This window comes from Hydractinia symbiolongicarpus, chromosome 3, assembly GCF_029227915.1.
Source record: "Hydractinia symbiolongicarpus strain clone_291-10 chromosome 3, HSymV2.1, whole genome shotgun sequence".
NCBI lineage: Eukaryota > Metazoa > Cnidaria > Hydrozoa > Anthoathecata > Hydractiniidae > Hydractinia > Hydractinia symbiolongicarpus.
Window position 1 is genome coordinate 28,652,365 of NC_079877.1, and position 14,514 is coordinate 28,666,878.

General features: G+C 32.3%; 1 protein-coding gene across 1 annotated transcript; it reads right to left on the bottom strand.

Annotated features, from left to right (window-relative positions):
* Positions 1–4,757: 4,757 nt before the first annotated feature.
* Positions 4,758–12,271, bottom strand: LOC130636665 (zinc finger protein 436-like). Its single transcript, XM_057446459.1, has 4 exons — positions 12,137–12,271; positions 9,792–9,906; positions 7,896–8,930; positions 4,758–7,601 (listed from the first exon to the last, which is right to left on the bottom strand). Exons 2-4 carry the CDS (start codon positions 9,904–9,906, stop codon positions 7,009–7,011), a joined length of 1,743 nt encoding a protein of 580 aa, XP_057302442.1. The 5' UTR covers positions 12,137–12,271; the 3' UTR covers positions 4,758–7,008.
* Between the last annotated feature and the right edge of the window lie 2,243 nt (positions 12,272–14,514).

Sequence of the window (14,514 nt, forward strand, 5' to 3'; positions counted from 1 at the left end):
AGCCTCAAAATATGCTTAGGTTGTGCTTAATGGCAAAAAATTTATTGGAATATACTTATGAAAAACACATGATCAGGCTCAAAATATGCGTATTTGAAAAAAAAAATATTGCATTTGAATTTTGAACATCAGTAATTACAATTTAAATCTCATTACATACTGGTTAATTCAGACATAAAGAATAAAAAGAAAAACTGCTCACGAAACAAAAAACATAAAAACTCTTTAAAACTTTTTCTTAGGCTACACATAATGGTTAGCATATGCTTAAAAAATTACTAAATTTAAGCCTACGAATGCTTATAAATGTCATGCTTATATAAAAACATGTATCAGTCCAGTTTCGAGGGCCTAACATTTCGTCGGCCCTAATCTTGACAGCTCATATCAGAAAATATCCACTTAACCCCTCTACCCTAAGTAACTTTTCAAAGGCTTTTTTAAATTAAATCAAACTTGGCACATTTATAGTACGTCACAAAAGGAAAAAAATAGCGGTAATAAACTTTTGCTTGCGTCAGCCCATTTTCTGTGATGTCGTGAAAAGCTTATAATTTGCTCAAAATGCCACCATCTACTTAAAATTCTATTACTTTTGTTTCAGAGCGAATATTTACATTCTGTTTCAAGTTTCTAAAAGGTACATAAAAGTTATTTAACATTTTCCGGTTTTTTCATAGCTTGCATGTAAAATTGCTAAAAACAGCCTGAAAACAGTTTTCCCGATTTTCGGGTAAAGTCCTAAATAATCGGGAAATCGGATTAATTACGTGTTTAAAACATGGAAAAGGTTTCTTCTTGATAAACAAAGTTGTGTTGCAAGTTTCAAGTTCTAAGGATAATCCTAACAAGAGTTGTTATATTTTCCCCATTATAAGGGTTTTATAGAGATATTTAGGGGTAGTTTCGAGTAATAGCCAATATCAAAGCCTCTGAAGAGCATGGGAACTAATACAGCAGAGAACCTCTTCTTTTGGAGATAAGACTGTTAAGTAAACATTCAATAAAATATACTTCAGCAAAACAGAAGCCTGAGTAAACCAGGACAAATTCAACCTCAAGAATTTCCACAAAACAAGACTCCAGATAGTCCAGCTCTCTTTTGTGTTACCTTGTATTGAGTTTATAGGTACTACAGACCCATAGCAAAGACAGTTTAATTTCTGCTGCATCATTTATAAAAGGTTGATCAAAAATCTTTGCGATTATACGGTACACAGTTTCTCAACAACTGCGCAATATGTGTGGAATGAATTTCCAAAAATATTGCAAACGATTCTGAAATGAGGCACAATGCTGAATTTAAATTTACAAATACGAGACAAATTCGCAAACACTAATTTCCCGTATAGTAGTCGTAGTCAACATAAAAAATATGGTGGAACATATGGACTTCACTAAACTGTTGCTTACTCTCGCGGTGACACGGAATTTACACCCTAACCACACAACCACAAAAAAAGATTCTTCTTATGGCAGTGTAACAAAACAGACCCTTGTGTTGAAAGAAAGCTGTGATACATGCAAAGAATCGAAGACTTTCTTTTTTATGTTTGCGTTGAGTGCTTCCTCAATACCACATCTAAAGTAACAGTTATTATATGTCACTATCGTTAAGCTGATTTACTCGCTTCTCGCATACTATACTCGCTTCTCGCATACTATACTCGCTTCTCGCATACTATACTCGCTTCTCGCATACTATACTCGCTTCTCGCATACTATACTCGCTTCTTGCATATTACACTCGCTTCTCGCATACTATACTCGCTTTTCGCATACTATACACTCGCTTCTTGCATTCTATACTCGCTTCTTGCATATTACACTCGCTTCTCGCATACTATACTCGCTTCTTGCATACTACACTCGCTTCTCGCATATTACACTCCCTTCTCGCAAATTACACTCGTTTCACGCATTCTATACTCGCCTCTCGCGTACTATACTCGCCTCTCGCATACTATACTTACTTCTCGCATGCTATACTTCCTTCTCGCATACTATACACTTGCTTCTCGCATACTTTACTCGCTTTTCGCATACTATACACTCGCTTCTTGCATACTATACTCGCTTCTCGCATACCTATTTATTTATGTACTCACGGCAGAATACATAACATTACATAAAGAAAATAAGAATTATACTATTGTTTTTATGTTTTCTAGTTTTCTCAATGAAGAAAGAAAATGCCAGGAGCATTTCTATCTGTAGCCTTGCAACAAAATATTCAGATATTTGAGCTGAAAGATATACATTAAATATGTTTTAACTGCTGAAAGACAGCCAACAACTTGGCTAAGTATTGAAGACTTCATTGCGAAATCTTCTACTTGGTTTATTGTATTAAGGGATCATCTTTCGTTGCGCAATTTTCGTACCAAGTTTCATGATATATTCAAACCCGACATAAAAGAATTTATTTTGACTCCTAAATTGCAATGTGTTGACGGTGGTTATAAAATTGTCTAGTAGAAGAGGAAAACGGGCCTGTGGACGAGGTTGATTGACTGAATCCTCTAAATTTTTACAGCTTTTTTTATCATGGATATATCTAACCGTGCAAATACTTAGTACGCTAAGGGTTAGTCCTGTAAAATTATAGATTTTCGTCATTCTCAACATTGAACGTGACACAATTAAAGGATCAACTATCTTAAAAAGGCTACGAAACCGGCTACTGATTTCAGACTTTAGTGACTTACACAAAAATTAATCTTAGCGATGCTTTATCCCGTTTGACCTAACTAAAAAAAGTGACTTTATGTTTTTAATTACCTTGATTTCAACATACCTTTTTGTTTGTCAGATGTTGCCATAGTAACAATTAAGATCGGACAGAACGGAACAAAAGAAGTCGTACTTCTTGCAAATAACTTTACAAAAAAAATAATAACAACAACAGCTCAAAAAAGGGACAAAATAATCCCGTCTTCTATGTCAAGTACACAACAATGGTTTCTCAAGTCTCGGCGTGCATTTATGATCCCGTCATGCCTTTGTAATCGTTCATAGCACGTTATAGCCTTATTGCTAAACAAACAAATCGTCTCCTAGTTACAAGATCGCACTTAAATTAATCTGTGCCGTCAATCATTTATTCTTTGAAAGTTTTACATTGTACGGTAGCCGATACAAACAGCATTGTGAAACACGCCGGCAAAATAAACGGAAAAATAACTGTAGTTTTAATCGGGTAACAGTAATGTTATTAAAGACACCGCCACCTGGCCACAACAAGCGCAATGACTTTCTAATGACGTTTCCATGCATTGATTTTGTCACTTTTACTTTCGAAACACCTGGTTATGGTGCCATATGCTCTTTACCTGAAAATATGACGTTAGAAAACAAAAGTTTCCAGTTGTTTTAAATAAAATGGAGGGCGAATATAAAAGTAACGAGAAAGGACAGCGCGAGCAATCTAGCACGTATCAATGATTCTGCAATATCATGAAAGTCTACTTGAAGGTTCAAACCCACGCAGGAAGTCGATATAAACTAATGATGAATCAAATCTAGCAATTAATAACTGGAATTACAGACAAGTTATGTTCTATTAATTTAAACACTTAAAAACAGTAAAAGAAAATTTTGCTGCCTAAGGAAATTGCTGACGCCTGTTTAGTTAGAGATTTAGATTGCAGCCAAAATTAGCCTGTTTTGCAACTTTAACTTGCAATTTTAATTGAAATTTCTCTTTCCAATCTCCAATTTAATTTTGGTTGCACCTTTGAGACAAGAAGTTGGTATCTCAAAGGGGTTTGTAGACGAGAATGATTTGAACTATATTTTTATTCTAATGTTAATGTTCGTGTGGCAGAAATAGAAACTCGACATATGGCCCAGAACATTGTACAAAAACAAAAGCATTGTCAATCTCGACCATAGGGCTTTTTTTCCTCTTTTTGATTTCATCATCACTGGTAAATAAAAAAAAAACAAAGGCCTGGGGGGAAATGTTTCACAACGAGGTTTTAATTCTGACTTACAAAAATGAGAGGAGATAACAAACAAATTAAAACAAATAATCAAGTTTGCGAAAAATATTTGAATACGGAAATTCTGGAAAAAAAACACGTAAGATAAATTTATAACAAACCTGGTTCCCAGATTTTCAATTTTTTAGTGTGGGGGAGTGACATTGGAAATAAATTGTGGGAGAAGTATAATCATACGGTGATTTCAAATGCATTTTTTTGCTTGGAAGGATTTTAAACTTTTGAAAAATATAAGGGAGGGGCAAAACAGGTAAAGTAGTGGCCTCATTTACCTCGTTTTCAGAAGGGTTTCTTAGATCAATAACATAAGAGCATCATTAAGTATAACCCGACCTGAAAATTAATTTGCCGCTGTCTCAGATGCAAAACCGAAAGAAATTGTGGCCGACTACCATGTACGAAACATGGTGGCCGTCATCTCAATTTTTTTTTTAATACAAGCAAAATTTTCCAAACTTTCTTACTTAATTTAATTAGCATTGCATATAAAGTTTTACAAAATGATGGCCATACGACACAAGTTTAAGATTTCCCGGCCATTCTAAGTGGCGGTCGTTACAGGTTTTTAAGAAAGTGGAGAAGCTTTGAAACATAAAAACGCATTGTTTCCAGTAGTTGTGTCTACGGGAGACAAAAACGCGACGTGTTTTTTGCTAGTCAATTAGACAAATGTTGCTTTCCAGGCCTACATTTACAACCGGAGGGTAGATTCACCGGAGAATGGACGCACACACAAACAAAAACACAATAACAATAACTTATATAAAATCTTGTTCACACTAACCAAGTTAAATAATTCTCTAATACAAAACGAACAGACAGATTCCGTTAAAATAAGATGTTCGTATAGAAAAAAAAAATCTATTAAATAATTCTCAATGCATGGCGTGAAAATTAATCATTTGAAGATTAAACGTCGTAAAATACGATAAAACATCGTATTCAGATACGCCTCGCTGAAATAACAGTAAGATTTAAAAAAGTATTTTGACCAAAAAAAAAACAAGTGCAAATTAAGTGGGAGTGTTTCAATAAACGCTCTCCATCGTACTGCACTTTTTTGCCAAAAACAACAAAAAATAGATTAGAACTTCTAAGTAAAGAGGTCAAATATTTACTTTAATTAGATGAATAAAAGAATAAGACGCAAGGGGATTTTTTTTTATTTTCGCACATTAGGTGTTTAGTATTGCGTCAAAAAATGGTCTAATTGATCATTAGAACAATTACTCAGAAGACAAAACCAATTATTATTGCATCGTTGGAATTCTATAAAAAAAGCGTAGTCTTGTATCAAAACAGGGTAAAAGGGAACATGATATCGGAAGGAAATAAAAAAGTAGTTTTAGGAATGTTAAAGTATTTAGTCAAAGAACCACCTCTTACCCCCTAATGAGAAAAACACTTTCATAAAGAAAACAGGGCTTTAAAAACAACACAGTGTAAACTGCACTGGAAGAAATGATTAGTAATCAGGTCATTTTTCTGATTTAAAAACCCTACTGGCCTGTCAATTACAGAAAGAAACTGTTTTTTTCGGTATGATTCATAAACGAATTCACATTTGATGCGATATATATGTACACAACACAAACACATACACAGCAAGTTATTATTCACCTAAAAATAAATAAACCACGCACTAATTAGGACCAAAAAAATGCACTCGATAAATTGAAACGCGATTGACATGCGTTGAATTAAAAGTTCATATTCTAAAAAATGCTAAGTTTAAACAATTGTATTTCCTGACATATTAATCCAAATTTTTGCATCACCGAAAGAAGTCAGAGAAAATTTAGAATTCAATATATAAGTATCACAAACTCTTCTTTGTATAAAAAAGAATTCAGTTGACTACCTCAAATATCCCTGCATGCAAAACCAACATACACCAAGTTAGTCCGTAAAACACAACTTTTTAAAATAATCTCATACCAAAGTAGTTACAGCATATTCAACATTCTAAAAAGTGTTCCAACATTAACCAACCAGAGATTTCAAAAAGAAAAACGAGTCATAAAACGTTAACTGGTCTGTCAATGATTGGACTGCTTTAAGAGTAGGCTATACAAATTAGTTGATTTATCCAAGCTTCAGGGTGGCCACTTTATTTAAAGTTTAAATCCTGGGAGTTCTCAGATCTATTTCCAAGAATTCGACAAAAAAAAAGAATTCCATATATAAAAAGAAATAAGTGAAAACAGCTTCCATAACCTGATGACTTGAAAAACAGACGTAGCAGATTTAAAAAAAGTTAATATCAGTAATTTTTTATTTTTGTAATTTTCGAGAAGTATATTTCATTTCCAGGAGTTTTAAGAAGTTTTTAGGAGACCACCCTGAGCTTGGTATTGAAGTGTGATTCCCTTCTTTATCAGTAAACTACTACAAATCTTAGTCTTAAGAAGGTTGATAAGAAAAAAAATGCAAGCTGTGCTCTTTTTCGCTCAAAACACCATATAAACAAAAGGTTTTTCTTCCTTATTTCATTGTACAAAAAAAGTTATTCTGCAAAATATTTTATTCTACACAAAATATAGAGAAATTATAAAACTAGCTACAAGCCTAAAAATACAATATAATACTATTAACATAACATGTCTATTTCTACAACGTTTTAAATTAAAATAACTTCGTTGGTTTGTTTTTTCTTCTTCGTTTAAAATAACTTATAATTTAGATAAACATACCATTCTATAGGTCATACTTCGTAACCATCTAGTTTATATTACATTAAACTTTCCACTTTTTTATTATTAATAACAATACTAACAAGCTTATTTCCAGCTGAATAATTATTTCATAAATTAGTTTGCTTTTTTTTCTTCTTCTTTTTCTTCCTTTTCCTTGAAAACTATTTAAAGTAGCTTTGCTATATTTTGTAAGCAAAAAGACCCCTTAAAACACTGATGTACTTTGAAAGTAAGAATTTCTGTTTAAAACAGACTCACCATCACCAAAAAATTGTACGCATCAGCTTGATGAACATTCTTGTCATGAGCTACCGGTTTCCCTCAATTTTTACCTTTTTATCAACAACAGTGTATGCTTGCTCTAACCCATGCAAGTTCATATGCTTAAAGTACATTTGTTTAAGGCGGAACACTTTATTGCATATAGGACAGGTAAATTTCGATCCTTCACCCAGGTGAACTTTCATGTGGCTGTTCAGGTGATCTTTACGTACAAAGCCTTTGTCGCATATGGAACATTTGTGCTTTTTATCTCCTAAATGTATCAGCATGTGCTTTTTTAAATTGTGCCACACTGTAAATGTCTTCGAACATTCACTGCATGGAAATATTTGTGCATCTTTGTGCGCGTGGGCATAGTGCCGACTTAACTCTTTTGAATTTGGATAGTTGATGTCACATGTTTTGCAACGCCATCGTGAAGGACTTTGAATTGGTTTATCGATGCTGTGAACTTTTTCGTAATGCTGTTTTAGCGTGCTTGGCTCATCAAACACAATGTTACATTTCATACACTGCCAACTTGGGTTTTTTTTAACTGGCGTGGTGTCACAATTTTGTTGATGTCCCTGCAAACTGTGCATGTCTTTAAAAGTCAACTTGCATTTGTGACAGTTGTAACCTAAATAAAAAACAATGTTTTTTTTACTACTTATAATGTATAGATTCACTGATACATTGAGAATTTCAATTTAGTCTGCTACCAAAAGACCAAGACTAATGTCTTCCTTTCAACTGTATGAGATAAATGAAACTTTCTGAACATGTACAGTTACCTGCTATACTTTAAGCACCAGAGTTTGGGTGCTCTGTCTGAAAGTTTCATAAAAGTCACATTAAGCAAACCATTTAGTGTTGCAGCACGGAACTATCTTGCATTTAAATATTGTCAAATAATAATGTAACAATACAATACCTTTTTGGTGGTCATGATCTAAACTATTTTGTTGGGAAGCATCTCTTGGACTATGTTCACTATGTAGGGGACTATCAACCATGCTTGTGTCATTTTCGGATACAGATGGACTTCCTTCATTCCATGGACTAGCCATGTTAAAATCTTCATCCAGAATAGTAACTGGAACATCATCTTCATGTGGGACTGTATTTTCCTTTGGGCTGCTTGTTGCATCAGATTTTCTTTGCAGATTTTCTTCAGTAATGCTACATATATCAGGTTGTAAAATCTCTCCATTATTCATCATGGACATATAGGAATCATCTTTGTGCGTTTTCACATGGCGTTGATATAACTCCATTGTGCGGTATCCTTTTCCACATATTTTGCATCCAAACTTTCTATTGTAATGTGTTTGTAAATGACTACGAAGATGATCCTTCCGAAGAAATGCCTTTTCGCAAAACTGACATTTGTGTCGTTTTTCACCAACATGTATTAGCACATGTTTTCGCATGTTATACTTATCATTAAACCTCTTTGAGCAGTAACGGCATGCAAACTGACGATTGTTATCATGAACAGCTGTTTGGTGGTCAACCAGTAATTCCATTGTCTTAAATAACATGTCACATGTTTCACATTGATAGGGAAATTCTGGAGTTGGTTCAGGATGTTGATGCTTATAGGAAGCTCGTGTGGTTAAATCTTGTTTTGGTGGACTCTTCTTTCCTCCGGTTTCCTCTTTTGGTTTACGCAGAATTGGTGATACTTCCCTAGGAACAGGTTGACTTCTGTAATCATCTTTTCGAAATGCACTGGGATATATGTGGGGTGACTCTGGACCATAGTAATGATTTTCAGAGTCTATATATGGCCTTGGTGATCTTTTTCGATACTCAATATGATGATAACCGTTTTCATGGAAACCATTTGAGTGAGGGGGAGATTTATGATAAATATTTTCAGATTTTAAAAAATTCTCTTGATAATTTTTTTGCTCTTCTGTTTTGTAATAAATGGGGCTATTACATTCTTCATAAATTTGCTCCTCTAAATCAAATAAATAAGTTTCAACCATCATCTTGACAGACTAAGAAAGAAATTTTAGTTAAGACAAGAATTAACCATGTAACTATGTAACCCTAACAAGCCCACACATGTAAGAATACCAAGCATAACAAGGAACTAGTTAATGTAAACCACCCAAAGGAACAAAACAATGTTAAAATTTCGTTTTTAACCTTTGTAAAAAGCGGGGGAAATCACAATGAAATCAAGCTGTGGCATTTAAAAATGGCAAAGATCCAATTTTAAAAGGCTATTGCCTTCCAAGTAGTTGGGAACAGATATGCATAATATATGCTAACCCAAAGGAGTGCCGAAATATACACATATTTTTCAGTAAACTTGGATGTTTATAGTATGACCCCTGTTTATTTAAATTTTCAATATTTTAACACTATAGGAGCTGTTAAAAGTACCTTTAATCTGAGTCTCATGTTTCTTTAAACCATATAAAAATACTTATTAGATAAACAAAGCATATTGTTTTTCAAGTAGTCAAAGATTCATAACAACTGAAACATATAGTCATATAGTTTGCATAAAGGAATATCGAACTATAGTATTTCTATCACTTGTTTGGAGTCTAATTCATTTTATTATTTTGGGCGTTGATAAAGCCGTGGGTAGCATGACCAAAAGTCATTTTTGGTTGTTACTTATGGTGGTTTAAAGAAATTTACACTTGTATTTATACAAGCATTGTTCTCTTTTGATGCATAATCATACAAAATGGCCCAAAATGTTTACACCTAATGAAAGTGAAATCTAGGGTGTTACCATAATTCATGTTTTGTTTTTATGACAAATACAAACTAATCATCTATAAAATGAAATTTTATACAATACCTTTTATTGTTTTGTAATCATTTAATTGTGGTTGCAATTGGCAGCTACCATCACTCAATATTACTCTTAAGATTTTTCGTGGCAAACGTGTTTTCCTCTTTCCAGCTCCAACCATCTAAATGGCAAGTAATAAAGCATGCAAAGAATTGTAAAATCTTGTAACTTCTACAGGAAAATTAATAAGTACAAAATAAAATACTAATGATGGTGCACATTGACCTTTTTAATGACTTTAACAGTTTAAAACAACAGCTTTCTATACACATATTTCAACCTAAATTAAACTCACAATTAACCCCATAGAAGATACCTATGACACATCATAATAGACTCAAAACAAGTGTATAATATGGAGAAACATTGTATGCCAAAACAGCATGTGTAGACAAATGTTTATAAAATGTACCCACACGTGTAGGCACATAATAACAGGATCACATAATCCAAAATCGGCTTGCCTAAATATTTGGATTTTTCACTAATACAGAATTCAACAAACACTTGTTTCACTATATTTCATTAATTATGAGTGTCTGTTGTTTATATTTTCTGCCCCTGTGGCATACAGCATTCTCACTGTTTTTAATGTAAAATCGCAACATTACGTCACACAGAAACTTATATAAATTTGACATGTTGCGTAAAACAAATTTTAATATTTTCATTATTGTAGGTCTTATTTATTTTGTGGGAGTTTTCATAAAAAGTTAGTCTTTTTAAACCAGAATAATAGAAGTGATTTATATTAAGGATTTAGTTTCACTAATTTTGAAGGATATACTTTGTCACTTGTTTCCATGAAGGACCACAAAGGTAGTTTTACAGTGTTTAAAGCTCCCACTTGATCCACAGAAACCTTTTTTACTTTGAGATTTCTGCCCAACTAGATGACAACCTAATGTAAGGATCAAACCAATCACCTTTTCGACATGAGTTGAACGCTGTACTGATGAGCCACCAATAACTAATTATGTAATGAATAAATTGAATACTATACTGTAACTTGTTATGTTTTTACAATCTTGGGACAAAAAAATGCTTATATATTTAAGCCAGGGGCTAAATGTGCTTATTTTGCCTTAAATGTTTCTAATGTTTCTGTTTTTCGATGCTAAGAAAAAAACATAGAGACTTGCAAAAACATCGGAGCGTTAACACTAGTAAAAACAATGAATAATTGTTTCTTATTTCTACAAGACTCATTATTTTGTTACTAAATCTATAAAGCAATCAGGACAAGTACATTTTTAATATGTTCAACTTTAAAGTAAAGTCTTAGCTTTAATGGTCTAAAAACTACGTTCTTATAAAAACAATATATATTACAGTCAATTGACAAAAATGAGGTCGAAATTTTTCAAAATTTGCTGATATGAATCGAGAGATTTTGGTTGGCAGCATTCATCTTAGCAATTTATAACCTCTGAAATTTTGTTTTTTTATAAGCAACACAAGACTGAAATGCTTTAAGAAACAAAGCAACTGTTAAGTAACAATCCAGCCCAAGCAAGCACACAAAAGAAAGGATTATAAAATAAGTTTTGTGGGGCAAGTAAACAAGTAAATTTTATAAGATATCAAAGATATTAAACAAGTAAGCAATAGTTGAGCCTATACAAGAGAAAAAAAAAGATAGCAACATTGTATTGCCTAAAAGAAGATGTACCTAGCTGGCTAGTTAAATGTCTTTGTAGATAAAAGTTTACTTTCTAAAACTATTTTAAACTTATATAATCAATATATATATAGGCTTCCTTCTTTAATGGAAAGTGCCTTTTGAATATCTAGGCAATTTCAAACTATTCATTTTCTTAGTCACTCTGTAGTAATGAAATTTGTTGACGTAAGTAATCTTCTGAATAATTAATTTCCTCAAGTGTATCGATACCAAATTTTGTTGGTCCCATCCCCAATAATAAAGTATTATATCTTGTATTTAAAATTGTATCTTTTTATAAGGTAAAAGTAAAAGCAAACGCTAACTGGTGTATAAATAGCAAGCAGGTGTTCCTGAAAAAAATAAGTTACATATAGCTAGCTAGCTAATCTATCTAATCTACCCAAAACAGGTATCAAAATGTTCCTTTTTTAATTTATTGTTACTAATTTTTTTGTATTAAATAAACTTATAATTTTGGTAAGCATACAAGGGCAGAGTTACCATGTAATTATGTTGTTTTGCCTTTTTTCCTACACGTACGCCGCGGTTTTGTGTGTCGTCACTTAGCCTTTTTGTTTATAAACTTTTAAGTACTAGTTTGGCCCAAAATAAAAAAAAACATGTCTTCCCGTTTATTGAGAAAGCATTTTTAAATCCAATTTAACAAAATACGTCTTATTCTTACCTTAATTCAAAATAATTTAAAATAAATGCATAAATTCTTTTCCCTAAAAAAATTTCGGCCCAGGACCTCTTCGTCTCTTGCCGCTGCCATCGAATGAAAACAATGCTCAAAATACACGGAACCGAAAGTAAATTGCCTTTGTCTCCGCCGAAAATACATCACTCAAAATGTGTCGCTACGATCGGCCCTCAATGCATCTGTTTCTCTTGTTCCCCCGGGGCCTAATTATTAAAATTTCCCACCACATGTTTAGTTTCTTACAACAAAAAATAAAATTTTGAAAATATTGCCTTTCTCATGTTTAAAATGTTTAAAATCTTAGACATTCTTTAAAATATTTTTTTCAATTTCGTCATTCGCAACTCAAGAAACACAGTAGAAAAAACACTATAGAAAAACACTGTACTTCTAGGTATTATGATTTAGGTCGTTAACTTCTTCCTTAAAACTTCTATAAAAAAAGGTACAAAAAAAATTAAATAAAAAACTTTTGAACGTGTCCACAATTTTTTGTCTTTTTAGACTTTGGTACAATATAGTAAGGGCCTGTAGATCTGCATATATATGAGAGGTTTCGTGCGATTGCTCTGTTAAGAAAAGAGTGATTCAATCGAACCTTTATTACTAATATAAGATGGTTAAAAATATTTGCATTGTGTATTTTACAGACCAGATTTAAAAGTGCGTAGTTATGCTTATTTTGCTGATTATTTCTCCCTTTTTAAAAGTTTTTTAGATTTTTTAAAATATGTGTAAAATATGTTACAGCAGGATATCCGAGTGAAAAAGATAGCTATTTTAAATGGAAAAGATACCATATTCAAGCTATTATATTCCGGTCTGTGAAATACACATGTTCTTTTTCTGGTATTCTATTCATATGTAATAACTTCCTTTAACAAGTGGCTATTGATTTTCTTGAATAGAAAAATTTATATACAATTTAAGATAGGAATAAGAAAATGTATTCGTATTATTCTGTTTGTACAGTTTGCCACATTTTAAATTCTGTGTTACTATTAAATTTATGTATCGCTCTGCTTGGCTCTTTAAACTTCACTGCATAAATAAATATTCAGGTTTATTAATATTGATAATGTTAATTTATTGAGGAACCGCATGCATTGGTAAATTGTATGTTTTTTAAAATTTTGCATTTTTAAAAATCATTCATCCAGGTATAACGCTCCTTTACTGTCATTCCATTTATAAATTGCGTCGAATGAGAAGTATATATATATTTCTATGGCATTTTTGTTATAAAATATAGCTATAAAAAAATTGGGGATCTGGTCTGTAAAATACACATATATGATTCCAAAAAGTGCAAACATGCATTTTTTTCTTTTTTGTAGACTAATAAGAAACTGCTTTTATCAGAGCAATCGCACGGAATCCTAAATAATCTCTTACTAAAACAACAACTTCGTTATCGAAGTCTCTTGTGTAGAAGCAACACGTCTAAGTTCATCACACACTCGCAATGACCTGAGAATGAGCTGAATATACAATTTAGGATGAGTCGTCATCGCACGGTTCGCTTATCAGATTTATTTTATGTAAAGCCTTTTAAAGTTAAGGTTGAGCGAGACAAGTTTTATCTTATCTCATTTATTCCACACACGGATTAGATTTTGTAAGTTTTATTGTTTTCGCTTTTTGTTTTTGATGTGACTAATTATTTAAAGTTTTGTTTTTGTTACACACTTTGTAGCGCGTAAATATCAGTGAACAGTAAAAAACAATCAAGAACAACAACAACAAAAAAAACAACAACAACAACAGACATTTTTTTTCCTTCAGGCATTTTTTTTAACGTCAGTTGATTTCTTAGCTTATTTAAGTTCCCTGTTTAAATCCCCTAAAAGTATATGGCATAGAATAGCTTTCGCCTACATGCTGGAACAAAAGAAAAACATAATATTGGTTTAAACAGATCCTCCTGAACGGACAATGATATCAAATTATATACTTGTAATGTAGAGAGTTGGTGAATTAATAATTTTAATCTTTGCCAGTGTTTGGAATGTATTGCCCAACAAACAATTCAATGCCGTTCTAAGGCATTATTAAAATCTTGAAATGTTGATATTAAATTAAATATGTTAAAACTGAATACTCTTGACGCAATCGCATTGTTGTGGCTCAAAAGAATTTTCTAGAAATTTGGGAAATACACAATATAGATAAAGATACAGCTACATGTCCAAATATGGGTTGTCAAGCCAGACCATTGCTAACCTTTCAAGAGTGCATCATATTTGACAACTTTATTACTAGGAATCTTTTAAAACCTTTTTGGTTTCCAATAAAGAAGGAACATTACTAAATTTAATGTTTATATTTCCTTGTAGAAGATAACCAGATTTGTCATACTT

What these genes read in the sequence shown, in the direction of transcription:
- LOC130636665 (XM_057446459.1), bottom strand. Translation starts at nt 9,906, where the DNA reads ATGGTTGGAGCTGGAAAGAGGAAAACACGTTTGCCACGAAAAATCTTA. An exon ending in TGATTACAAAACAATAAAAG is followed by an intron (nt 8,931 to 9,791) that starts GTATTGTATAAA and finishes TATTTGATTTAG; the next exon opens with AGGAGCAAATTTATGAAGAA. An exon ending in AGATCATGACCACCAAAAAG is followed by an intron (nt 7,602 to 7,895) that starts GTATTGTATTGT and finishes TTTTTTATTTAG; the next exon opens with GTTACAACTGTCACAAATGC.